This window comes from Uranotaenia lowii, chromosome 3 (assembly GCF_029784155.1).
Source record: "Uranotaenia lowii strain MFRU-FL chromosome 3, ASM2978415v1, whole genome shotgun sequence".
NCBI classification, from domain to species: Eukaryota; Metazoa; Arthropoda; class Insecta; order Diptera; family Culicidae; genus Uranotaenia; species Uranotaenia lowii.
The window spans coordinates 298,108,579-298,135,804 of NC_073693.1; the positions used below are offsets into that span (position 1 = coordinate 298,108,579).

Sequence of the window (27,226 nt, forward strand, 5' to 3'; positions counted from 1 at the left end):
GCATGTGAGGGTATTTGGATACAAGAAATGTTTCTATTATAAATTGAAGCCCCACCTTTTCAGCGGAAAGATATAAAGGGGGAAACAGGGGCTTCCATACAATTTTTTTTGCATAACTCGAGAATTAATCGAGCAAATGAAACCAAATTTGGCATCAAAATGTGTTTGAGTACGAAAAATACTTTTATGAATATTAAGTTCTCACCCCTCCATTCAATGGGGAGAACAGAAAGGGGGATGATACTCTCTTTCAAGTTTATGCACAACTCAAGAATTTACTACGCAAATAAAACCAGATTCGGCATGAGATGATATTTCAACACGAGAAATTTTTCTATGTGAAACAATTCCTTTCTTGCAGTAGGATAATAGAATTGGGAAAATGGGAAGGGAAGAGAAAAGCTTACATTTAACTTTTTTTTACAAAATCCTATAAATGGACAAAACTTAACATGGAAAATCAATTGGGTATGATTCTATGATTATTTGACACACCATTCTCCTTTCAGTGAGTAGGTACATGGGAGAAGGGGGGTAAGGCCAATACAATTTTGTTAGCATAAGTTCTCAATTTATGCTATCAAAGCCAACAAATGGAAACAAATATGACATGGAAAGGTACTTGGTTACGAGATATGTTTCTACGATTGCTATAGACCCTTACGCTTTACAGTGAAGAGAGGGGAAGAAAGGAGGAGGCTCCATATAATTGTTTTTGTAAAGATTAAAAAATTATCAATGAATGGGACTATATCTGATATAAGAGGATTTTTGGGAACGAAAAAATGGGTATGATTATTAAAGATCACGATCTCCATTCAGTAAGGGGTGAAGGGAAGGACAGGGGGGCTCACTTATCAGTTTTTTAGCATAAATCCAGAACATATCAAGCAAAAACAACCATATTTTGTAAATTAGATTGTTTGCGAACGAATAATTTGGGACCCTGCTTTTTTAAGGCGAAGCTTAAGGAAACAGATAAAAATTATCAGATCTTTAAAACAAATTTATTGATCATGATTCAGAATATAAGTTTAAGTGATCTTTGTGTTGCAAATCGAAACTCCAGCTGCAGTTCTCATTTTATAGCGGTTGCTTATGAATTACGTTACAATTTGATTTAGATAAAATAATCCCAACAAAACAATAAAAATTTAAATAATTCCTAAAAATATTATTTGATTCTGAAAGGTGTAGCAAAGCACACCGGGTCAGCTAGTCCCACATAAATGCGGGAAAATTCTGCAATGCTTTCTTTAAAGGGCTCCCCTTAACTCGTATTACAGTGAAACGAATCGAGATATTAGGCCGAAACAAATATCAAATTCTTCTTTTGTCTACCCCAACCTCCACCCCCACCCATTCGATTTTCCTAAAATCCCGGATTCGAACATTCTAGTTTTTGCTTCTACATTCCTAGAACTAGTATGAGCAGAATGATAGAAGTAATTTTTAACTTTTTTCTCGGCCCCTCCCTCTAAGCCGAGGGAGCCTGGGGCCTTATATAAATACTGATCAGAATACTGAACCTGATTTTGATCTTGATCTGAACCCTCATCCTAATCTCGAATTTAATCCGAATTTTGAACTGGATTCTGATTTCGATCCTGATCGTGATCCTGGTTCATGATCCTGATCCTGATCTTGGTCAGGTTTATGAATTTTCGTTACTGGAACATGATAGTTCTTAACTCTTTTTTTTTTGCTCTAAAACCTTAGGGCTGCAGTGAATATTTCAACAGGGATTTTTTTCGAAAAATGCATTCACAATTACAACTATTACGAGAGTAAATCCCAATGCAGACACAGACAAATCCGTAAAAATTGATGCCCATGTTGATGAAAACCGGCTCAAAGTACTTTGAAAATCTATCGTTAACGAAGATTAAGGTTTTTTTTTATTTTTTCCGATTTTTTCTAATTTTGAAGGATTTTTCTAGAATTTCCTTCAATTGGCTTTTTTTTCCACGATTCATCTATATTTTTTTTTTATTTTAATGCCTTTAAAAGAATCAATCAGAATTTTAATCAAAATCAGGATAATGTTCTACAATAAATAGTAATAATTCAGAATTTTATGCAATAAACTTAGAGTTTTCATATTCTCGAACAACTCGGATCTCTGAATCAATTTTTAAGTGTTTTTTTTTATTTCAATGGAGTTTAGAATGATATTTCAGAGATTCCTCCCCTGAAATATCATTCTAAACTCCATTAAAATTAAAAAACCACTTGAAAATTGATTCAGAGATCCGAGTTGTTCGAGAATATGAAAACTCTAAGTTTATTGCATAAACTTATTGCATCCTCCAACGATGAACTAATTCATCGTCAAGCTTTGGAACGAGCTGATGTATTCCATTCATTAAAATTCCTTATCAAATGGAAAGAATTAAGAGCAAAATTCAATTTCCAAATCCTGAAACTAAAAATTTGAAGTACCTGCTTGAGTTCTGATTTAGTGTTATGTGTTCAGTTTTTGATTCTGGTTTTGGATTGCGAGATATGTTTCCGGCTTGAAACTTGAATCTTGAAAAAGAATAAAATTTCTACGCAAATCGAGTTTTGATAAAAATTATTCTTTTTAAAGATTGAAGTTTCAAGCCGGAAAAATATTTCGCATTTCAACACCAGAAACAAAAACTGAACTCATAACACTAAATCAGAATTCAAGCCGGTAATTTTAAATTTTAAACAAGCTGATTCAAAATATTCCTATTTTGTTTACGATCAAATCAAGTGCCACTGAAACAGGAAGGTCGACCAGAATGAAGCCTGCTGAATATAAATTCTCGATTTGATAGCGTCTTCCTGAAACTCGCAATCATCATCATGATGAAGGATTCAACACCGGAAGCAACGTGCCATATGCCGCTTTGCTTGCTAAATATCTGGTACCAGGTAAGTAGCTATCAAATGACCGACGAACATTTGTTTTGATCGCGTCGCCGACACCATTTCTCCTTGGTCGCGATCGACCTTCCGGGCAACAGACAGCAGCGTGTTCAAGTACACCACATGGAAGTAGGCCTGCAACGAGGTATGACAAGTGTTTATGAGTGAGGATCAAAACGACGGACGACGACCGACGCCGAGACAGACAAGACGAGACACAACCGGAACGATTAGTTTAATCGACAAACTTTGCTGCCACAGTTCGGTGCAGTGGCGTTAGTCAAAACAATTCAAAGTGTCTAAGGAACCAAGCTAGTTTAGTATACTAAGTCGGTTAGTAGCTGACTTAAGTTGAGGAGGGAAGACGAAAAAATGGAGTAGGATAAGTAGTCGGTGTGGAAATAGGAAGTAAGTAGACACCACACAACCGGTATAAGCCTATGGCAGTTTTGCCCAGAGCAGCAAGTTCGAGGTAACGAAACGATTCAGGTGACGAGTACAAGTTCATGAACGGACTCCCGGTGTGTTAGTAAGGTGATCTTTTTTTTTGCTACTTGTTGCTTATCGTATCATTATAGTTCGCTTATTTTTCCTAAACAGTACGTGATGTCTTTGGACATTTCCAGACTTATGCAGTTTAACCGACGAGCAACCGGGGTTTTTGGAAGGAAAAAATTGTTAAATACCCTCAATTAAATGTCTCTGTAGCGAGTTTTCACACATTGAAAATATCGTTTTTCTAATAAGTTGTATTTGAAGCTTGGTCTTTGAAGGGTTAAATTCAAACGGGTACACTGCCACACGCTGTTGCAATGAACAGTTCCAATTTTATTCTGTTTAAATTTTTTTTGCATGTCGTTGCTAACAACCTACTCGGAATGTAGCCAGAACCTCTTTAATCAGGTGTTGCTTGCTAGTGTTGGGGCACACCTTTGTTATGCAAAATATGCATCCATTTATCTGTCTGAGGTAATTACATTGTTACCTGTTCTCGGGTATAGGTGCCCGAGCAAATTTTCAGCACAGGTGAAAAAAACCGTAAGAGTTTATCACCCGTATACCTGTTGCTACTAGAATGCGAGAGTAACTGGCTGGCCAGGCCAATTTAGGGGTTATCTGTCTGAAGTAGATGTGACACACGGAAGCTCACTCTTTCACTTTTTGATGGTAATTGGATGCATGGAGTGTCAATTGCATGTTGATCAACAGGAACAATCAAGCTGTGTTCTTTGCTTTGGCTGGTTCCTAACGTTTGTCTTTCCATAAATTTTAATCATTATTGGCGGTTTGCAGTAAAACTCTTTGACATGCAACGCCAACTGGATTTCACTTATAGAACTAACTAAAGGGTGACGATAGCTGATTTTTAATATGGCTGTGAATACAAATTGTTTCTGAAATTGAGATTTTTGGGAAAAATGTTAAATTTCAGATAATGAAAATGACTGAATCTTTTAAGAAAATCTTCAATTTAGTATGGGAGAGTGGGGTATCATGTGCCACTTTTTTCTATGCTCAATAACTTCTTTATCATAAAATGAAAAAAAAAGTATGGTTTTCTACATTTCTAACGTATTAGATCATTTTTTTTTAATTTTTAATAAGTTATTTTTCCCAAGTTCTGACTGTTTAAAAATTTTTTTTTTGATTTTGAAAAATGATGGGGAATCGTGAGCCACCAAATCCAAATTGACCAAATAACATGCAAAGTTTATGAGTTGGCCCAAAACTGTAGTTTCATATTTCATTTCGTTATTTTAGAGCAATTTCAGATGATGAATTAAAAAAGAGAGTTGTGTATGATCGAATGGTTTTGAAAACCTGGCTCGCAAACGTTTTGGCAAAATTCCTTTTCTATAAATATAAAAATAAAAGTTTGTCTGTCTGTTGTCTAAAGACTCGAAAACTACTTAACCGATTAATGTGAAATTTGGTATTTGAGAGGTTTTGGGGTCGGATATGGTTTCTAAAATACTTTCAAACAGATTTGACTTCAATGAGAATATCCATGAAACCTGTTAAAAAAATCATAGAATCAAGAATGTAAACTGTAATTTTGACGAAGTTTTCTTTATAAAACTGTGAAAGTATGTGTTGTTCTATGACTTTGACAACCTTGCTACAGTATTATTCAATGATCTCATACGGAACATCAAATCAGAAAGCAGGTTTTTATCGTTTGTAGAAAAAAAAGATAAGTGTAGAAAAAACACTGATTTCCTTAAAATATGTTTTCTAAATTAAGGTGAAGACGAATTGTAATAAGATTTCGACAGAAAGGGTTTTTCCTAGAAAACGGTTCAAATCTTCTTACAAACTATGGATAGACTTTCAAAAATTTTCGTTTCGAATAAAAAGGGAAGCAAATTATAATTCTGCTAGTAAAAATAAATATTCGTGAAAAAGTTCAAATGTATTTTTGAAAAAAAGGAGGATAATTTCCGTATTCTTTAAACTCATAAATTCGTTTTATTTTCTCTTTTTCAAATATGTTTTCGTAAAAAAATTGTCGTTATAATTAATGACGTAAATGTCCGCTAAATATTTAAAATATTATTTTGAGTGCCTCCCCCCGAAAAGATTTCAAATTGAATTGGTCCATTGCTTCAAAAGGTTGATCACCTCTGCTATAACACTTTCAAACCCTTCCGAATCCAAAAAAGGGGGCTCCCATACAAAATTAATAACAATATGACAAAAATCGAAAATTTTTTGGAAATTACTGAATTAATGAAAGTGAATTTTGGTGTGTAATCGTTTTCAAGGAACAACAATTTTCGGAAAGTACAGAACCAATCAACTTGAAATTTGGTGTGAAGCCGTTTTCAAGATCGGGAATGATTTCAATAATACTTTCAAACCTCTCTGAATCCAAAAAGGGGGGCTCCCATACAATATTAAAAATTACAAAATTTTAACAATTCTCGAAACATTTTTGATACAAATTGATAAACTTTATGGGCTATACACCACCACCACCACCCCCCCCCCCCCCCCCACCCCCTTTGTGGATTCTTTCCAAGTACAATTATAAGATAAAGAGAAGAAATTCCACTTAGTAATGGGAAATAACTTGATCCCAAAACGGCCAAAATAAGTTCTAACAAATGTGTCAGAAAATTGACTCGGCGGGATTTTATTCGTAATCACCTTTTGAGCTAACTAATTTTTCCTTGTGAATTTGTACATATAACATATGTGTTTGTTGTAGAGAATAAAGCAATAAGAGAAATAAATTTAGAAATGAAGAATTAAGAAATACATGAAGAATTGTTGCAGAGTGTTGAAACGATCTATTGCAACACTTCCCAGCCAACATGAAATCCCCGAGCTCGTATTTGAATGCAGCTCTAATCGGAATCGTAAATGTGTACACTTAACATTCGACCATCTCGTATATTAATCGTAAAAGATGTTAAAATCGAATGTAATACGATTTAGCTTCGATATGTGGAATGAAGTCGTGTTTAGTACGATAAATGCCAAATGAAATCTTATAACAATCGCAATAGATTTCTTAAGACGCGTTTTATGCGTACATAAATTTCTTCTATTGCCTTATTCCATACACTGCTAAAAATCCACACTTAAAATATATGTTTCTCCACACATACGCTATTGGATTTCTTCCGTTATATGATACAAATAAAATTTATGTTCCACACATAGCTTTCATGATTATCATCTTTGAATTATTTCACAAAATCAAAATGGCTGCAATTAGAAAAAACGAAGTGCCGTATAGAAACACGCAATTTTGTTTTGACCAATACAACAGTTAAATAATTAGGTATCTAATTTAAAGTTAAACTGCAATTTTCGCCAAGCAAGGACTGCAGAGTTGTTGAATATTATCTCTTCTCCCATCCCCGAATAGCGATCGGCCCTTCAATGACAACAAAACGCAGGTTAATGAAAGGTGAGTTGAGAATTCATTTTATGTTGCTGATTAATGTTAAATTTATTTCCATCTGCTTTTAGATCAATACAATCCATTTTCTGGCTCGGATGCTGAGTAGGAGCGTGAAAAAAACGGCTCGGACGATTGGCCACAGATTTCGAACAACATTTAGGACGTTAAACAAGAAAAATAAGGATAAAATTTAATAAATCTGTAAAAATAAATATAATTAATAAAAAAAAATGGTATTTAGGAAATATGACTGCATAATTTTAACGCCGGAAAGTAGATAAGAGAAAAAATATTATTCAACAATCTGCGGCCTATTTTTAGGCGTTTTTCAAACGAATATTTCAAACATATAACATCTATGTGTGAAATTTTATCATGTCCATGTGTCGCATATAGCGTTGAAATATTTCCCAGAATATATGTGTGGCACATATTTTTCAATTGGAAGACAAATTGCAAAAATCTATATAGGCCGACACATACCCCTAATATGTGGATTTTTGGCAGTGTACATTTGTGTTCGTTTTAAATTCAATAAACCTTCTGTATCACAACTCAAATCTTAACACACAAAAACCCTACCTCGTCTTAAGACTGAGTTTTTATTAAGAAGTTCAACAATTTTAGAATTTGAACCCAACCTTTTTAACTTCAAAATGCATTCATCGAATGCTAATTTAAAACATCCATCAGTTAGTAGCCAAATTAATATCCATTACTCTATTATTAATAACTTTGATTATAAAAAACCGTTTATGTCAATAAAAATTTTATGCTGATATCGTATATAATTCAAGAAACCAATTTTAATCTCCATTGTATTTTTTGTTTCTTGTTCTTCTATTTTAATACTCCACATTCCACATTCCAAAGGGTTCTGATAAATTACACAAGGCCATATTTTTCCGAGGTGCAAATAAATTAGGAGCTTCTTTTGATTGCACTGGATGCCCTGAATCCAAATCTTCTAAGCTGTTAAAAATAAGTTAAAATTATTCAAGGAACTTCTGGTTTTTTTTGACAAAGCTTTAAAACATTATAAAATATTTTAAAATAAAGGTATTAACTAAATCAATTCTGAACTTTTCCCAAGTTATTTGCAAAAAAAGTGATAGAATTTTGCATTTTGTTTACACTCTGTAAAATACGATAATTTCAAGGAATGTTTATAAAAGTTTCAGACTTCTTCCAGTAAGATTAGGAGTACTTGTAATGATATCTTTCCAAATTTTGAAAAACTGGAGAATTTAATATTTTTAGAATAACATTATTCCTAAATTGAATTATAATACACAAATTCAGAATCGTTTTTTTAACAACTGATTAATTTTCAACTTAAAACTCATTAATTCAATTTTAAACTCCATATCAACAAGACTAGACCTGATAGAAAAATTTTCCGAAATTTGTTGTCTAACTATTCAAATTTATGCAATATTTCGATAAGTTTGTATTTATTTTTCAATTCTGAATGAATTTGTTCTGAAATTAAAACCTTCTTCTAGCTTATAAATCTAAATTTCAAGTAAGAAAAACATAGTTTCTAGCTTTTGTCTTTTTCAGGACCTAATATTTTAATTAACTGACTATGAAAAAATATTAAGAGCATAAAATTTCAAATGATTAAACCTGCGCTTGATAATATTTATTGAGTATTTAATTTTTTTTACAATACAATTAATTTTTGATCAATTATGTGTTTTAAAAAAAATTCCGTTTATTTCCAAAATTGAAATTATTTTCTAATCGAAAGTTCACATTTCAAATCGATTAAATATTTTTCAAATTCAAAATATTACCGCAAAATTTTACAATCAACCCTTCATTTGAAATTTAGAAAAGAAATGTTAATTAAGATGATTAGAAATTTTAAAATTGATTAGTTTTGAGTAAAGTTGATCAAAGTATCTGGTAAACTAATGAACCTACATGAAAACTTAAAGCTGACTCTGAATCAATTTATTACCCTTCATTGAATCAAAGATCTTGCCTGGATATCCTTATTTCAGAGATACAATGCTCTGAAAATATAAATTCTCTAATTTTTTTTTAAATATCATTAGATAAGATTACAACTATTTATGACAAATTAAAGAGATTCTTTGATTTTTTTAAAAGAAAAATTAAAACTCATTAAAAAACTTTGTTGAAGACTGCAAAACTGCTAAGAAAAGAAAAGAAAAATCAAAGATTCAATTTAGTTAAAATTTCCGTTGAAATTTTGTCAAAATTCGCGGTTTTTTGGCAGATTTGTGAAAAATTACCAAAATGTAAACTTCAGTAACTTTTTTCCACTGAAGTCAAAATTAATCGTAGTCTTCGGGATTTCTAATATTCTACAGTTTTGCCAAAAAAGCGTACAAATTTACTTAATCAATTTTACCTATTTTAGAAAAAGTCAAAATAAACTCTTGATATCTGTTCTCTTCGGAAAAATGTAAATTTTGTTGCCTTGTTTTATTAAAAGTTAGCTAATTTAGTTTTAGTTGATTTTGACCTGATCTGATACAGATTCGGATTTTTTATATCGCATTCGTTTGCCAGAAGATAGAAAATGGTTTTGGAAATCAGTTTTCTCATTGTTTGTGCATTTATGGTATTGTTATTATTTCTAGCAAAATTTGAGTTTCTGAACAAACTTCCCCCCCCCCCCCCCCCTCCCCCCTCCCTTTATGGACAGGTCATTCGCATTCGGGCCTGATTGAAACAAAAACGGTTTATAAATGTTGCTAAGATTCTTTAATCTATAGATTACAAAGGGTGTCCTATAATTAAGTACCATAATCCGGGGTAATATTGATCACTTTTTTCAATATTTTTCGATTATTTTTTCTGTAAAGGGGAATGTGGCATGTTTCATATTTTTAATATTAGTACTGGGCCTCAATGAACGTAAAACATGGTTGCAGAAATTTATTAAACCACTTTGAATTTGATTAACAAATCGAATTCGTCTCTGTTTTGAATTTAATGCTTTGGGGTGACATTGATCATTCTCTATTTTGACGGTTATAACGAGTTTTCTCGATCATAAAGAATACAAAAACCTTCATAATTTTTATAAATGCTAGTTTATCAATTTTATCTTGCTTTTTAACGTTTTTTTTTAAACATTTATAATTGAAAAAAGAACTATTATGTTGCATACATTTAGGGGCAAAAAATAAAACAATTGCTAAATAGTATGAGCTAAAAAATACGCATGAAGTTTTACCTTAACATACTCCTCTAGACCCACTCACTATTTCCATTTTCATTTTTTCTTCAAAGCTCACTATTTGATAAGGTTTCTATCCATTTGTCCAATACGGGCTTACTATTGGAAATTTCCTAATTTTTTAAATATCAAAAATGTATCTCTAAATGACTATAAAAAATAGCACTATAACTAAACATTTACAAAGAAAAAAAGTAGTTCTTTCACAATCAACAACCCGTTTGCTTCTAAATGCTTTTTGGTTTCATCAGCAGAGCTGTTTGTTTGCAGGCCTTGGAAAAAGTAGATATTTTCAGATTTTGAAATTACTTTTTAGTTACAGAAAAAAAATCAAATTCATGCCAAATTTTGTCTATTTGATACTCAAATTACAGGCTTTTAAACGTAGAAAACAGTTTTCAAAAATTCAAACTATAGACTGAGTTTTGGATGATAATGTGCGAAAATTTATAGTTGGTCAAAGATACCCCGGTGATCAAAGTTACCCCGTTTTACGGTACGATTATGATGCAACCCTACTCATTCCGGATGCACAAATGGTGTACTTTCATCCACATTTCGCTGATTCAGTTGGCGAAAATGGAAGAAGAAAGCATTGAAGCAGTCCGAAATGCAATTCGGAAGTATGGAGAGGAAAACAGCCTCGTAGACAACAAACAATCTGGGCGAGAACCGAGTCCAGTGAATAAAACTTTGGACCGGAAAGCCAAACGTGCTTACGCCAGTAGAAAGACTGCCTCAGTTCGGGATGTGGCCAAAAAAGTGAGATCCCCTCGTAACACCGTCCATCGTGCCAAGGTAAGATTGAGTCTACTAAAGTAAGGTTGCCTGATTTGAATTTTGCCCAGATTTATCCACTTTATTTGGCAAATCAAACAAAAAAAATGATGTGATGTTAAATTTTATTCATTTTAGGGGCTTACAAAAAGAAATATTTTAAGCAAGTTTTATAAAAATAATCATGAAAATTTGTCTGCACATTTTCCGGATGTATGGTTATCAATTTTGAAATCAAATGCCTGGATTTTGCCAGGCAATTGCCTGGATGCGTGCTGAAAAAAAAATTTGGCAACTTTAAGCTATGTGGACAAAATAATCTGGGCGACAAACCGGGTCCGGTGGACAAAACTTTGGACCGGAAAGTCAAGCGTGCTTACGCCAGTAGAAAGACTGCCTCAGATCGGGATGTGGCCAAAAAAATTAGATCCCTTTGACGCACCGTCCATCGTGCCAAGGTAAGTTAAGGACTAAAGGCATATAAGAAGCAGAAGAAGTTACTGCCAAACCAATATAGCTCCTAAATTGAATGCTCAACTACTGTGTGTAAAATCGGTGTGCGTTATCATCGACAACGAAACCTATAGCATATTTGACTACAAAATGCTTCAGGATTACCAGCATAGTACTGTTTGTGATGGCCAAAGTGTTGACAAGACGGAGTCATCAATTTTTACAGAAAAGATCGGTAAAAGGCCAATGGTTTGGCAAGCCATATGTGAGTGTGGCATGCTTTCCCATCCGTTCGTTGCTACTCACCCAGTACTGTTTTGGCCTGTTTTCCATTAGTTCACTACTCAATACGGTGTGCCAAATTACTACTTTTTTCGAACTTAAAAATCCTTGTAGTCTAAAAATTTTTCTTTTCGGTCATAACGAACGACAGAGTATTGGCAGATTTTAAAAATAAGGTTTAGGTATCCGGATTTTGATTTATGCAAAACAAGCAAAAATTAGTTCGAAGAATGTAACTTTTTTTGCGTTTTCTTTAATGTTTTGTTGTTCAGACTAAAAGAAATAAAAAACGTTGGTTGTGAATAGAATTCTTTGAATGAATAATATATAAAATCGATAATTGAACAATAAAACTGAAAACAACATCGAGAAAAAATGAAAATGAAATACTAAATCATTTCTTCCAGGTCCTAATGAGTTAATAATAACAAATAATAACAATCCACGATCAAAAGGATTGTTATCATATGAAACAATATCACAATCAAAGATAGAGTTCATCAGCCCAAAAGCTGTTGGCTGGTGGGAAATATGTATGTGCCCGACTTCATTGAAAAAAAGTAGTAGGCGGTTTGAGGCAAGCTGAGGTTGCTGTTGATGCCGACCGCTAAACATGATAAATGCCTGCAGCCAGCCTACTACCTCCATATAGCAACTTTTGTGATATGGCGGATTGCCGAATCAATAGAAATATGATGAAAGTTTCAAGCATGTATTATGATTGCAGCGAGCGCGGATTGCAACATGTTTTTGGCCAGTACGAAGAGGAGGGGCTTGTAGTCAGAAAAACATGGCGCTCTGTTTGGGCAGTTTTGTTTTAGGAGGCCTCAAATCAACCGCTCATTCACAATCAATCGGGGCAGCACACTTATGTATAGGAAAATTTTCCCGCCATGCATTCGCGCGAGTGCCAGCCCTCGAAACTGGCGCAAGAAAACTGGTTGCTGATACTCACTTATGTTGCAAAGCTGGACAAAAGAATGTTATGGAGCTAGAAACATGCATTTTTTTCGCGATTCAATTTATTTCGTACCGCGCGGCTCGATGCAAGAGAGTTTTCCGAAGCAGTTATTCAGCATAAACTGGTATCCATATGTATGAATGTATGGATTTATTTATGAATTTATGTGTGTGCCTGAGAAAAATGACCACAAATCGGCTAGATGCAATGAATATGAAGCAGGCGCTGCTGCCGTCTAAGAGCGACTTTAGGCAAAAATAAAATGAAAAACGAAAGAAGGAGCAGGCTATGGCTTTGATCTATGGGTTGTGAAATTGTTTTGCGGCTTTGGGATTTTTTGTTTCACGAGACGATTGATGACGCTATCCGGTGCTCTGTTTGGAAGTAGCTTATTAAATTTTTAAATGGCCGGAGTGCTTTGATCGGTGACTTTTTGCTGCCGAAAAAGGTCGCAAGATTTGGATTGTTTACTCTGTTTATCATTCATTTCTTTCCGATTTATGTTTTTCTTTTTTGACGCTCAATGGTGTCACAAAACAAAGACAAAGTTTATTTAAAAGATAGTTGGCTTTTGTTCATATATATCAAAAGACGAATTTATCAGTTGGTATTTATTCGACCTTATGAAGAAATCTTTATTGAAAATGTTCTTGTAGTCAAACTGTGAAAGATTAAATCTGTCACGGTTATAACTAGTAAAATTTAAAAAAAATGGGCATAATCTAACAGAACAATACGTACATACTTATGCTTTGAATTTATCCAGTTTACTCAAACTGTTATGCAATGGCAAAATATAATTCTACAATTAGCTAAGATGAAAATTTCAAAAGCAGTGCATTTTTCTAAATTAATTAGTAAAAAAAGGGTTTCTTAAAAAGTATACCATTTTTTTTTCAACTCAGAAATTAAATTTAAGTTAATAATAAGTCCGTAGTAAAATTTTTATAATTTAAAAAATTAAGATTTCGGTTGGTTTTCATATCAATTTTTTGTTTTATTAAATGCTTTAAACACTACGAAGTTCCCAAAAATTTTCAGTTTCTTATGACATTGTTCATAGATTTTCTTTCCTACTCATAGTTCGAAATGGAATATCTTTCAATTTTAACATAAATACTGTATCAAAATGTTTCCTTCAAATGCTTGGTTTTCAGTTGTTTTTCGATTTTTTTTTTAAATTCAGATTTACAATAATAAGTACAATAATTATTTTTCTAGAACTTGCTCGTATCTTTTACCATTAAGCGAAGATTTAAAAAACTTTGGTTTTATAATAAACCAAGTAGTATCGGAATTAGTATGTTGCATCTGAAAAATAATTTAAATTAAGCCACTTTTCTATTGAAGTTAATGTTGAAACTAGCTTAAATAGCTTGAACTGTCGTGTGTGATCGGTCCAATTTAAACTTGTTACCACTAAATTATAGATCAACAGTTTAATGAATCAATTATCTAACAATAAGAGAGCGTAGATGATATACATCTTGGCTAGAAAAAAATGTTGTTAACGTCGGATTTTAGTTGACGAAAATTGATAACAGCCGTTGCTACAGTTTTAAAATGAGGGGAACCATGACTGATTGCAAAGCATGCTATGTTTAATAGATTGAGAATTTGTTTCAAAAAGATTGATAAAAGAGAATGGGTTTTCAAAGAAAGTCCATGATTTTTTATTTGTTTTTTCTTTTTTTTAATTTTTTTTTTCTCTATTTTAATTTAATCTTCATATTTTTTTTGTTTTTTTAATATTTTTTTTTATTTTATTCATTTTCTTGTTTTCTATGTTCTATTTATTTGTTATTTATTTCAGTAATTTATTTTTTTTTAATTTATTTTTTTTTTGTTTATTTTTATTATTTTTATGTTGATTTTTAATTTCCTAATTTAAATTTTTTTTTCTATTTAATTGCTTTTCTATTTTCGTTTTTTTTTTTCAATATTTTTTTTAACATTTCTGGTTTTTTTAATTTTTTTCTATTTTTTTTTAATTTCTAATTTTTAATTTATTATTTTTTTCTAATTGCTTTTTTTTTATTTAAATTTTTCAAATAATTTTTTTTATTCTTTTTATAATATTTTTCCTTTTTCTTTATTATTTTCTTAGTTTTTTATCTGTGTTTCACTTTTTTTCTTATTTCTTATTTTTTCATTTTTTTCAATTTATTATTTTTCCATTTTATTTTTTTATTTTATTTAAATTTTTTATCTTTTTCAATTATTTTCAATTATTTGTAATTTTTTCTTTATTTTTTTTATTTTTTTCAAATTTTATAATTTTTTTTTTATTTTTTGAAATTTTTTTTTTATTTTTCCAGTTTTTTTTTATTTTTTCAATTTTTTTTTATTTAACCAATTTTTTTTTTATTTTACCAATTTTTTTTTTATTTTTCCAATTTTTTTTTATTTTCCAATTTTTCATTATTTTTCCAATTTTTTTTTAATTTTCCAATTTTTTTCATTTTTTTATTTTTTTTCAATTTTTTATTTTTTTAATTTTTTCTTTTTTTTTGTTTCTCCCATTTTTTTTTATTTTACCAATTTTTTTTTATTTTTCCAATTTTTTATTATTTTTTCAATTTTTTATTATTTTTCCAATTTTTTTTTCCATTTTTTTTTATTTTTCTAATTTTTTTTTATTTTTCCAATTTTTTTCCCCTTTTTTTATTTTTCTAATTTTTTTATTACATTCCATTTTTTTCCAATTTTTTTTATTTTGCCAATTTTATTTTATTTTGTCCAATATTTTTTTATTTTTCCATTTTTTTTTTCCATTTTTTTTTATTTTTCCATTTTTTTTATTTTTCTTTTTTGATTTTTCCGTTTTTTTCTATTTTACTAATTTTCTTTTATTTTTCAATTTTTTTTAATTTTCTAAATTTTTTTTCCATTTTTTTTTATTCTTCCAATTTTTTTTATTTTTCCAATTTTTTTTTTATTTTTCCATTTTTTTTTATTTTTTCAATTTTTTTTTATTTTTCCATTTTTTTTATTTTTCCATTTTTTTATTTTTTTTCTTATTCTTTTTCTTATTTTTTGAAATTTTTTCTAATTTTTTTTTAATTATTATTTTGAATTTTTTTTTCTTATTTTGTATTTTTTTCATTTTTTAAAATAATATTTTTTCATTTTTTTTTAATTTTTTTCTTATTTGTTTTTTTTTTTCATATTTCTTAGTTTTTCTAATTATTTTTCTATTTTTTCAATTATTTTTCTTTTTTTTATTTTGTTTTTTATTTCTTTCCATTTTGTCTGTATTTTGTTTTTTTTTCTTAATTTTTTGTTTTTTTTTTCTTAACTTTTGAATTTTTTTTAAATTTTTTCAAATTTTTTTCTATTTTTTTGGAATTTTTTTTTATTATTTTATCATTTTTTCCAATATTTTAATTTTTTATGGTTTTTTAATTTTTTTTATGGTTTTACTGTTCTTTTTTATGGTTCAGTTTTATTTTTTTTTTTAGTTTTTAAATTTATTTATATTTTAGATTTTTTTTATTTATTTTTTTGATGGTTTTTTTAATTTTATTGTTTTTATGGTTTTTTTATTTGATTTTTTAATTTTTTTTTAATTTTTTTTTTTAATGTTTTTTTTTTTAATTTTTTTCAATTAATTTTTTAATTTTTTTTGTAATTTTTTAATTTTTTTTATTCTCTTTTTTTGTTTTTTTTTTTAATTTTTTTCAATTTTTTTAAATCTTTTTCATTTTTTTTTTGAATTTTTTTATGTTTTTTTATGTTTTCATTTTTGTTGTTTTAATTTCTTTAATGTTTTTGTTTTTTTTAATGTTGGGATTTGTTATAATAAATTAACTCAATTTTTTAAATGTTTTTTTCTTATTTAAATTTTAATTTTTAATTTATTTAGGCCGGAAAAAATATCAAATTCTTCTTTTGTCACCCTACGATTTTTCCAAAAATCCGAAGGGGGGAATAAATTAAGTTAAATATATTTTATTGAAAATGATAAATTCTTCGAAAATTCATACTGTTTAACCCATTCGAGACGGAGGCCTTTTCACGACATTTGAACTCATAGTACTTTACTCTTAGATAACTTTTATGTCGTTTGATTTTCATCAAAACCATTTCCCAAAACATTTTGCCTTACATTTGCGGATTCCATTGGTATAAAAATATTATTGTTCCGAGCAGTAGTAAACTCATAGTGAAAGATTGTTCTGACAAAGGCACAAAAATTCCATTGCACACACGGTGTGCAATCGGTCTCGAATGGGTTAAAGAGCAAAGGTAAAATTATAGGGAATGGGGATCGTATAACTTATTGTATTCGAGATTTTTTTTTTAATTTTTTGTCTTGTTGTTTGTATTTTTGACATTTGCTATTTTTTGTTTGTAAATTTTTATTTCTATTCATGTTTTTATTTTTGTGCAAGTTTTTTGTTTATTTTTATCTTGTTTTATAATAATTTTTTCTTTTTTTTTTAAAATATTTTTTTCTTGGTATTAGTTTATCTTTATTATAGAGACTTTCAGCCTTAGGCTGGTTCGTCTCTTCGATCTATTTTTCTTGATTTTTTGCATTCATTTTCTTGATGTTTTTGCATTTTATTTTCATTTGTTTTAATTTTTTTTCGGGTTGTTTTTTGTTTTTATGTTTTCCTTTTTTCATCAATTTTTTTAATTTTATTTTCAGGTTTTTGGTTTATGTTTATCTAGTTTTATAATAATTTTTAATATTTATTTATCTGAATTTTTTGTATTTATTATAGAGACTTGCAGCCTTTGGCTGGTTCGTCTCTTCGATCTTTTTTATACTTCGTGTAAAGTTTACAGTTTCCTTTTTCTTGTTACACTGTTTCATTTCGTTATAATTTGTGTTACTTTTACGTATCGGAATACTTACAAAAATTTCTTAGCATACACTTAAGGTGGTAGGATTCGATCCCTGGACATCTGGCTTATAAGCCAGACACGTTCGCTATCAGCCTAAACGACCACCCTACCCTTTCTTGGTTTTTAATGTTTTTTTGTTCTCTTTTCTTAATATTTTTAAAATTTTTGTTGTTCTTTTTTTAGATAAAAAAAAGCTGTTTTTATTATTAACTTGTAGTTCTAATCTTAACTTAAATTGTGATTCCACAATCCATACTTGATTCGAAATTCATGACTCTTATAAATGAACTTGTCATAATTCCAAAATTTCTCATGAAAAATATCTAAAATTTTAAAACAGTTCTTCTTGCTTTGTTATGTAAATACAAATATTTAACGAATATTGTGAATACTAACTTCTGTTTGCCAACTTTTTTTTTAAAGAAAATACAAAATACTGGTTTATCTGCAGATCACTTGATAAATTTCACTAGCTTACCTGTTAATCAAAACCAACAATCGGGTGTAAATTAGGATCTTAGGCTTACCTGCAAAGATACAAAAAGGGAAAAAATATTTAATTTTCAAGAAGGTAGTTTATAAATAACATTTTAGGTACAAAAAATCAGATGAAACAACTGATTTTTATTCAACTCTTATTGGAATGAATCTTAGCCCCAAGCTCCTCTCAGAATAACAGAAAAATTCCCGAAACAATTCAAAATGCATTAATCGTTCTCCTCCTAGCTGATTTTAATATTCCCACACCTGTCAGAGACTGGCAGAGCAAAACGAAACAACGACATCGCATAAAATATGATATTTATAAAAGCTTTGTTCTGGTTCAGTCGGTCTTCAAAGAAACATTTCGGATCCCTGAGGGGATCGAATAGAAAAAAAGCAACCAGCTTCTCGCGCAAGTCTCCCCCGGAGGAGTGTTTGAGATAAAATGTTCTCCAAGGATGCTCGGAAAGCTCAAAGTCAGGAATTCTTTGAACAAAATAGCTCCACGACGAAACAAGAAGACTGCAGGCTGCCATCGGCGCAATGGCAGCAGTAAAATTTATGATAATTGAAAAGAGTCATAATAACGCCATCATCGAGGAGGAGATCATTACCGAGACATTGCCGCCTCCAGGCAACTTTTGCTCTGCTCTAGGCGGTTTCGAGATGAAAAAATCTGGTACATTTACTCGGGATCGGGAAGATGGTCAGGTTTTTTTATATGGGGAAACTTTGCAGATAAATTCTTATCAAGTGATAATGGGGGAACGCATTAACAAAAATATATTAATTCAGTTTTCGATTCCTAAATTTGGTTCTGATTCAGAATTAAGATCCAGAATCCAGTTTAAGATTCAAAATCCAGTTTAAGATTTAAGATTCAGAAATCAGATTCTGATCTATACAAGAAACTTTTTGCGGACTGTTTCGAATTTTCAGCCTTTCCTGGTTTCGATAAATCGATAACGAGATCAAGCTCGTTAAACATCTTAGAATGTTTGCCAACAAAAAGAACATAAAACAAAAAGCTGTACGGGTTTTCCGGTTATTAATTCCGCTACTTGTATATCTTTACGAGCATCGGGAGAATTTTCGCCGTAATAAAACTACCGCTTCAAGGGGCAGCTAGCCAAATTAGTAAGCTCTACAAATTCATAACGAGGCTGTTTTTAGAATGTATTTTTTTCTACTTAACAATGGTTAAAAATCCCCGTAAAGTTGATCCAACAAACAAAAAAATTAGCACACCCCGGAAAAGGGAAGGTAAGCTCACTTTTCCCAGAACAAATCCAAAAGGCATACACATTCAATTATAATGAGATTAAAACGTCCCTCCAATCCGGAGCTGCTGTCGGAATGTCTGACAGTAGGACAATATGGGAGGGAAAAACATTTCCCAGATTCCCACCCCCTTCTAGACCAACTTTTGCTCGAGTGTGGCGGGTGTGAAATCCCTAACAATCTGATCCCGTCGTCTTCTTCTTTTGGTGATGGTGGTTGTGGGCAGGCAAATTCATTCCTTCACCCAGATTTGCAGCTTGCTCCAGCTTTCCTCATTCAACAGAAATGACAAGATGAGTGAAACTTTTTAATTGACTTTGTCACAAGTTTATCCTTTTCCGAGAGAGAGCTCTGTCTGTCCTTGTTGTTGTTGTTGTTGTTGTTTTGGGGTGGGGGAAGTATTAAAATAAAATAGATCATAGGTATTTTGGTTCGAAGTGCTTCAGTGGGATGAAATTCTCTTACTTATTTGAGGAATAAACCAAAATATAAAATATCCAAAAATATCCATTCAAGTTCCATTTGTTTTTGGAAGGATTCGTGTCGTATAGACGTTGTTTGTTGCAAACCATTCCATAGTTTCCGTTCAGTGAAGGTAAGGTTCTAGATTTTGTCAAAACATATAAAAAAATGTTACTGGAGTATTCAACAGGAACTTCTGCAAATACAGGTAGTTGAGGATGTTTTTTAAACAGTTGAAGAGCTCGTGTAAAACTCAAACAGTATTTAGGTATGATGCTTGGCCAAATCCCGGCATTTGAATTCAAAATTTTTTAAACCAACATCCAGGAGATATAGGGCAAATTTGGGCAAAACGCATGAATGATTCAAAAGAAATCAAGTAGAAAAACACTTGAATCTACTATTTAATCGAAACACCTCAACAGATTCTTAATCGTATTTCAGTCTTGTAAAACCATTCATGTTTATTTTATTTTGAAACAACTTGGTCTAAAAGCTTCTGTTGGGATGCTGGGTACCTTCCGTGGACTGTATTTCCGATTCCAATGGTGGGGGGGTCTTGGGTTTGGGTTCCTTGAAGATCGATGGATTCCTTCGGCGATAGTTGTGACTTCTTGGGTTGGTAATTAAACTCCGATTTGCAGGTAAGTACAATTTATTCACAACACATTGAGTTTTTGGCACAATTTATTGACACAGCAATTTTAGGGAAAATCAACACTTTAATCAAACATTTATTCTAACTACGACATTAATTTAACTACAAGACTACAAAACATCTATGCCAATGGCGGGTTTTCTTAAGACTAAATTATATAATATTACAAATGGAGAAATTGGTAAGAGACAGAACATATAAGCACAAAAGGTGCATTTTTCTTCGATCTCCTCAGTTAGGTGCATCGATCAGCTGCTTCATTAGAGATGCTGACAGTTGGCTATCTTGATCTCTATCAATCCGTCCATCTTCATTCAAGGCTCAGAGACGTAGGAAGGGTCCTTGATTAGTTTCGCTAGTAATCCAACATCCTCGCCCATCCTGAAACCGCTTGCGTTTCTGAAAATAAAAGAAATCTCACGAACACAAGGGGGTGGTCTGATCTGTCTGGTTTTCAAGGGAACGTCGGTGATCTTGAGGCTGGAATGCTTCTGGCAATATGCAGAGTTTTTCAACTGGTCGCGTCGAAGGTCCGGTTACAGTTTTGAGAGTTACTACCCTCACAACGCCGTCCGATCCTGGATGCAGCTCTTCAACACGGCCCATTTTCCAACGCGATGGTGGAAGATTATCGTCCTTTATGATGACAAGTCTCCCAACAGATATCTCAACCGGCGATCTCCATCTCTTGTAACGTCCTTGCAGCTGTGTGAGATACTCTACTCTCCATCTGTCCCAAAAATGCTGAAGCTTTTTCTGCAGCACTTGGCTCTGATTTAGCCGATTCATCGGTACCTCCTTATAGTCCCTTTCCGGTAGTTGTTGCAATGCTTCCCCAACCAAAAAATGACCAGGCGTAAGTGGTTGAAGGTTACTTGGGTCATCAGTCAACGCAGTGATTGGTCTTGAGTTCAAACAATTTTCCACTTGCACTAGAAACGTGGTCAAATCTTCAAAGGGGACAGCGTTTTCTCCGAGAACCTTCAGCAGATGCTTCTTGGCCGATCTGACCGCAGCTTCCCAAAGTCCTCCAAAATGAGGGGCAGCCGGTGGAATGAAATGCCATTGAATTTGATTGTTAACGCACTCCCTTGATACCTTCTCCTGATGTTGACTGTTACGCAAAAGTTTCAACAATTCCCGTAGAAAATTTCGAGCTCCTACGAAGTTGGTACCATTGTCCGAGTATATGTCGGAACAATACCCTCTTCTCCCAATAAAACGGCGTAATGCTTGGAGGAAACGGTCCGTCGATAGGTCTGAAACTAGCTCGAGGTGTACTGCCTTCGTGCATAAACAGACGAAAACAGCAACGTAGGCCTTGGTTGCTGGTCGTCTTGGGGCTAAGCGAACATATACTGGTCCGAAGTAGTCCACTCCGGTCTTGGAAAAAGGTCTGGATCTCGTGACACGAGCCAACGGTAGTTCACCCATGAACTGCTGGATAGGACTAGGCTTGGAGCGGAAACACTGTTTACAGTTGTGTATAATCTGCCGAGGAACATTCCGACCTCCAAGTGGCCAATACTTCAAACGAACGGAACTAAGCAACAACTGCGATCCTGCGTGCATCAACTTCTGATGATAGTGCTCGTACAACCTAATTGTAAAAGGGTGTTTCGCTGGTAAAACTATTGGGTGTTTGGTATCTTCTGACTCCTCCGATTTCCCCAATCGGCCGCCAACTCGTATTAAGTTCTCCGAAGAAATTCGAGGAACAAACCATCTTAGGGGCGAACTTCGGTGAACCTCCTTTCCTTCGACTAGGCACTTCCAATCTTCAGGGAACGTCTCCTGCTGTATTCGGCGGATTACGGCGTATTCGGCATCTCTAAGTTCCGCTACAGTCAGAAAACTCTTGGGATTTGTTTCAGTTTTCTTCAAGATACGCATCAGGCGCATCCAGTATGCGGTGCTGCGTATGAGCTTGTTGAAAGACGAGAACTTGCTGACGTATTCCACTCCAAAATCGGGCTGTCTTGTTGTCAGGTTCACTGCAACATGTCGAACTTCTGCATCTGCTCCCTCAGCGCAAAAGCTGCTAGGTTGTTCCGGATAATAATTCTGCAGCAGCCATTCGGGACCGTTCCACCACAGCTTGCTCTCCTGGATCTGATCGGGATGTACACCACGGGAAATTAGATCTGCTGGATTCTGTACCCCTGGAACATGTCTCCAAACACAGTTCTCCGTAGCAGATTGGATTTTTGCTACACGGTTTGCAACGAATGTAGCCCACGTTGTAGGAATCGACTTCAACCACTGCAGCACGCAAGTTGAATCCGTCCAGAAAAACATCTCCGTTTCAACCTTCAACGCCTCCCGTACCTTGCAGGATAATTCAGCCGATAAAAGTGCTCCGCATAGCTCCAATCTGGGTATCGACTGGCATTTTAAGGGCGCGACCTTTGATTTCGACGTCAGTAGATGCACAAAAATCTTTCCCTGGGCATCGATGCTCTTGATGTAGGCGCAGGCACCATACGCCTTCTCCGATGCGTCCGAGAAGAAATGTAACTCCATCTTAACCCAGTTCGGAATGACTGCACAACGCTGAATTTTCAACTCGTTCATCAAGTGAAGCTGCCGGTGAAATTCACGCCATTCCCGTTCGATTTCAACTGGAACCGGATGATCCCAGTCAAGCCTTCCTCCGTTCTCGTTCAATTTCCACAGCTTCTGCATACAAATTTTGGCGGTTGTGGTTACAGCTCCTACCATACCAAGCGGATCGAACAATATTGCGATTGCTGATAGAATCTTACGTTTCGTTAGCCTTTCGTTTTCCGGGATACCCAATATGGTGAAGTTGAAGCGCAGAATGTCGGTTCGGGGTTGCCACACAAGTCCTAGGGTTTTGACTGCAGGGTCTGGATCTAGTTGTATTTCCTCCGACTGTGGCAACGCAAGGTCTTCTTCATCTACTGATCGCAAGGCCGTTGGCGAATTGGATGCGAACTTTCTTAATCGAAACCCGCCGCTTTTCGTTAAACTTATTAACTGTTCGCAAAGTATTGAAGCCGCTTCTTCGTTATCGGTACCCGTCAAAACGTCATCCATATAAACGTCTTCCATGATTGCCTTGGATCCCTGTGGGTACGACTGCTGCTCATCTGTGGCCAACTGTTTCAGAGTTCTGGTGGCGAGAAACGGTGCCGGTTTTGTTCCATATGTAACAGTGGTGAGTTCAAACGTTTCTACGTCCTTCGATGGATCCTTTCTCCACAGAATACTTTGCAGCGGCATGTCTGCTCTATCGATGCCTATTTGTCGGAACATTTTCTCGACATCTGCGACGATCATTATTTGCTTCATTCGGCAACGCATGATGAGAGCTCGCAGCTCGTCTTGGATTACCGGTCCTGCCAGGAGTGCCTCGTTCAGTGAAACGCCACTGCTGCTCTTACACGATGCATCAAATACTACTCGAACCTTGGTTGTTGTGCTCGCCTGTTTGATGACTGGGTGGTGTGGTAGATAACAACGCTTCTCTGGGCCCACATACGCCCTACGCATGTGCCCTAGGTCCACGTACTCCTCCATGAACTGGTTATATTGAATTCGCAAATCTGGATCTTTCGCCAATCTTCGTTCTAAGCCATTTAGTCGCTGAAGTGCAATGCCGCGCGACTCGCCCATCCTCGAAAGTATCTCGTCGTTTTTCGGTAAGCCAACAGTGTATCGTCCATCAGAACTCCTCTGGATAGTGCGAACAAACTGCGCCTCACAGCGTTGTTCTTCCGGGGAAAATGTGTTCGGAGACCCTATCTCCTCACACGACCAAAACCTGGTGAGAAGTTCGTCTAGATGAACTGTAGAAGCTGCATTGCAAACGATGCGCCGAGCTGAACCCTGGTGTTCAACTGCTCCGGTGACCAACCAACCGAACACTGAATCAATCAGCATTGGCAGACCCTCGCCAAGCGGAATTTTGTTGTCGGGTTGCAAGAAGGAGAAGAAATGCTGAATGCCGAGTACCAAATCTACCGATTTTGATTGGAAGAAACCTGGATCCGCTAATTTCACACCCTGTGGGAACTTCCACGAAGAAACCGTCACGCTAGTAGTAGGCAGATCTGCAGTAACCGCTGGGAGAAGAAGAAATTCCATATTTCTCGCAAAACTAGATGTACGTGACTTCACAACTGCTGAAACTTGGTATTTTACAGTTGTGTTTGCCTTGCCGATTCCAAGTACCGAGATATTCGAACGTCTTCGGGAGATCTTCATCCGCTGACAGAGCCTCTCTGTCATGAAGTTACTCTCTGATCCGGAGTCTAGTAAAGCCCTTGCGTGGAAGGTCTTTCCTGTGTCGTCTTCAACCAAAACGATTGCCGTGGCGAGGATGATTGTCGACGAGTGGTTCCTGGCAACATTTGAAGAAACGGTTCCTGCAGTTGTATCGGTTGACTGAGATGACTGTTGACCTCTTCTGGTAGATGTTGCTGCTCGGGGACTGCTGTAACCGCCTCCGTCTTCTCTGAAGCACACTAAAGTGTGGTGCTTTCCCCTACATTGACGGCACACTTGAAAAGATCTGCATTCTGTAGCTTGATGACCACGTCGAAAACAATTCCTGCACAGATTATGCTGCCTCAGCAGTTTGTCGCGTGCGGAGGGATTCAACCTCAAAAACGCTGAACAAGTGTAAAGCAGATGGGATTCTGGGCAAGCGATACACGTTACGGATGAAACCTGAGCTGCGCTGTAGCTCGTTCTAGAGGTGAAGTTCTTCTTGAGCGGTTGGGAAGGCTCCTGCTTCGCATCCTGAGCCCTTGATGGTAGTGAGGCAAGAATTTTGACTCTCGTTTGAAGAAACTGGGTGAGATCCTTAACCGTATCCTGAGTCTGCAGCGCACTGTGCTCCTCCCATGCACGACGAGTTACGGGATCCAGCCTTGAGCACAATACTTCCAACAGCAATAAATCCTTGTAATCCTCGGGCTTTACCAGTTGGTCTAACGTTTGCACAACACGTTCGAAGCCTTCCAACAGCACTTGAATTTCTGATGACGATTCCTTGGTGACCTTCGGGAGTTTGAACAGATTTCCTACTTGTCGACGTTTCAAAACCTTGCTATCGTTGTATCTCGTCATCAGAGTTTCCCAGGCGATGGTGTAGTTGGCTCTTGTCAAGGCCAAAGGGTCGATGAGTGCTCTGGCTTCTCCGGCTAAGCATCCCTTCAGATAATGGAACTTTTCCACATCCGGCAAGTCCACCTTGGAATGGATCAACGAGAGGAAAAGATCCCGGAAGCCCAACCACTGATCTATGTTGCCGTCGAAAGTCTGCAGCCTAATTTGGGGTAACCTCACGTGCTCCGTCACTGGCTGCATGGATGAATCCATGATGCGGGTGGATTGTAAAACACTAGCATTCGCGGTATTCCCTTCCAACTCCTTGATGCGGTCCAACATGCTCGCCTTTGCATCGTAGAAGCGTGTGGTGAAGTCCAACCTTATGCCTGGACAAGCGCCTTCCTTCGACGAATACTCTTCATGAGTTTCTATATCCATGATAGCATCATTAACTTTATCCCACAACTCATTCAACTTTTCCAGCCTCACTTGGATTTGTTGAACCGATGTTACCTCCCCCAAAGTGTTCGAAAAAGAGGTTAGCGCCTTAAACATTTCCAGCATTGCCTTCAGTCTGGTTTGTAGATTTCTCAGAGGTGGATTTCTGGTGGACGATGAAGCCCCGGAAGTAGCCATGGTTCTCGTTGATCGGTTACACGCAGTGATAAACGGTGATATAAACAACAGGTGAGTATTCGAACTACTATCAAGCTTCGGCAATGGACATACACTGTAGAGCTTAACTTACTTTAAAGAAACTAAACTTGCACTCCTCTACAGGTATCGATCGACTCCCGGAAGGCTTGACGTAATACGCGTGGGATTCCTTCAAATGTGGGTATGCGCCTCAATATTCATTCGCGGTTGAAATAGTTGCCTCAGACCAGATTTGTATTCAGGATATGAACGGGGAAAATACGATGTAGTATTCACATTTGAACAAGCTTCGGCAAAGGACATATACTGTAAGCTTAATTTACCTTAACAAAAATAAGGCTGAACCTCTGTACAGTTATGCACGTCCTAGCCGCTAATTTCGATTCGAGGGAAACTTCCACACCTCGGTTTCCGTGTGAAAATATGTTTCGACCAACTCGTCCGTATCCTCGATACCAAACAGAATAGCAGGATGGGTGATGGGAAATAATGGCGATGTAGTATTTGAATTGATTTAAGCTTCGGCAGGACGTATACTGTAGGTTCTACTAACCTGACCGAAAAACTCGTTGCACAGATTCAATTCCAAAATTTTGAATCCAAAAATGTGTAGACCGGTGTACTATGTTAAAATTGCACACAGTACCGTTAGTGCATCCGAAGGCCCCTTGTTCCAATCAATAACAAAATCCGAAGATCGGGCACTCATTCATATATACTCGCAAAATAGATATGGTATGTAGGATCGTTGCATTCGTATGACAATAGGTAGGATATGTGTTCGTGAGATAACAAATTGATGTAGTCGGATATGGACGGTTCGGCTTTAGTTGATTAGTATAACTCAGTCGAACCGGTCGAACCAAGCGAGGAATAAATAAAGTGCGTCGTTGTTAACTCACCCTTGCCGCTCGGGTGTAGTTTTCCGGGCCATTTCGGGATTCGCGCTGTTCTGTGTGACCAAGTGATGACCAGGAGGAGTTTCCAACTTGGTTGGCTGGAATCTGCGGTTGGATTCCCGACAGCACAGTTGATACCAGGCAAGTTGTGATGACCTTGATCTTGAAGAACAGCACAATGGCGGCCTCCAAGATGAGCCGATCAGGAAGGAGAAAATGTGCCTTTATTTTCTCGAGAAGCCACTTTGTGCAGCCTGCAGCTTGCAGCTAGGTGTTTTTGGTGATGGTGAAGTGGTTTATTACCAAGAATCCCAAATTGATTCTTGATTCCGGTAGGCTGGATGAATTGGGGATG

At 34.9% G+C, this 27,226-nt stretch overlaps 2 protein-coding genes across 5 annotated transcripts in view; both read right to left on the bottom strand.

Moving 5' to 3' along the window:
• Window positions 1-27,226, bottom strand: part of LOC129754912 (uncharacterized) — a 286,153-nt gene that overhangs the window by 207,820 nt on the left and 51,107 nt on the right. The gene's annotated exons all lie outside the window — the stretch shown is intronic.
• Window positions 20,654-25,951, bottom strand: LOC129753633 (uncharacterized). The gene has a single exon (XM_055749465.1). It carries the CDS (start codon window positions 25,949-25,951, stop codon window positions 20,654-20,656), a length of 5,298 nt encoding a protein of 1,765 aa, XP_055605440.1.

Bases quoted from the DNA above. Each gene is read 5' to 3' on its own strand.
- LOC129753633 (XM_055749465.1), bottom strand. From the start codon at position 25,951: ATGGCTACTTCCGGGGCTTCATCGTCCACCAGAAATCCACCTCTGAGA.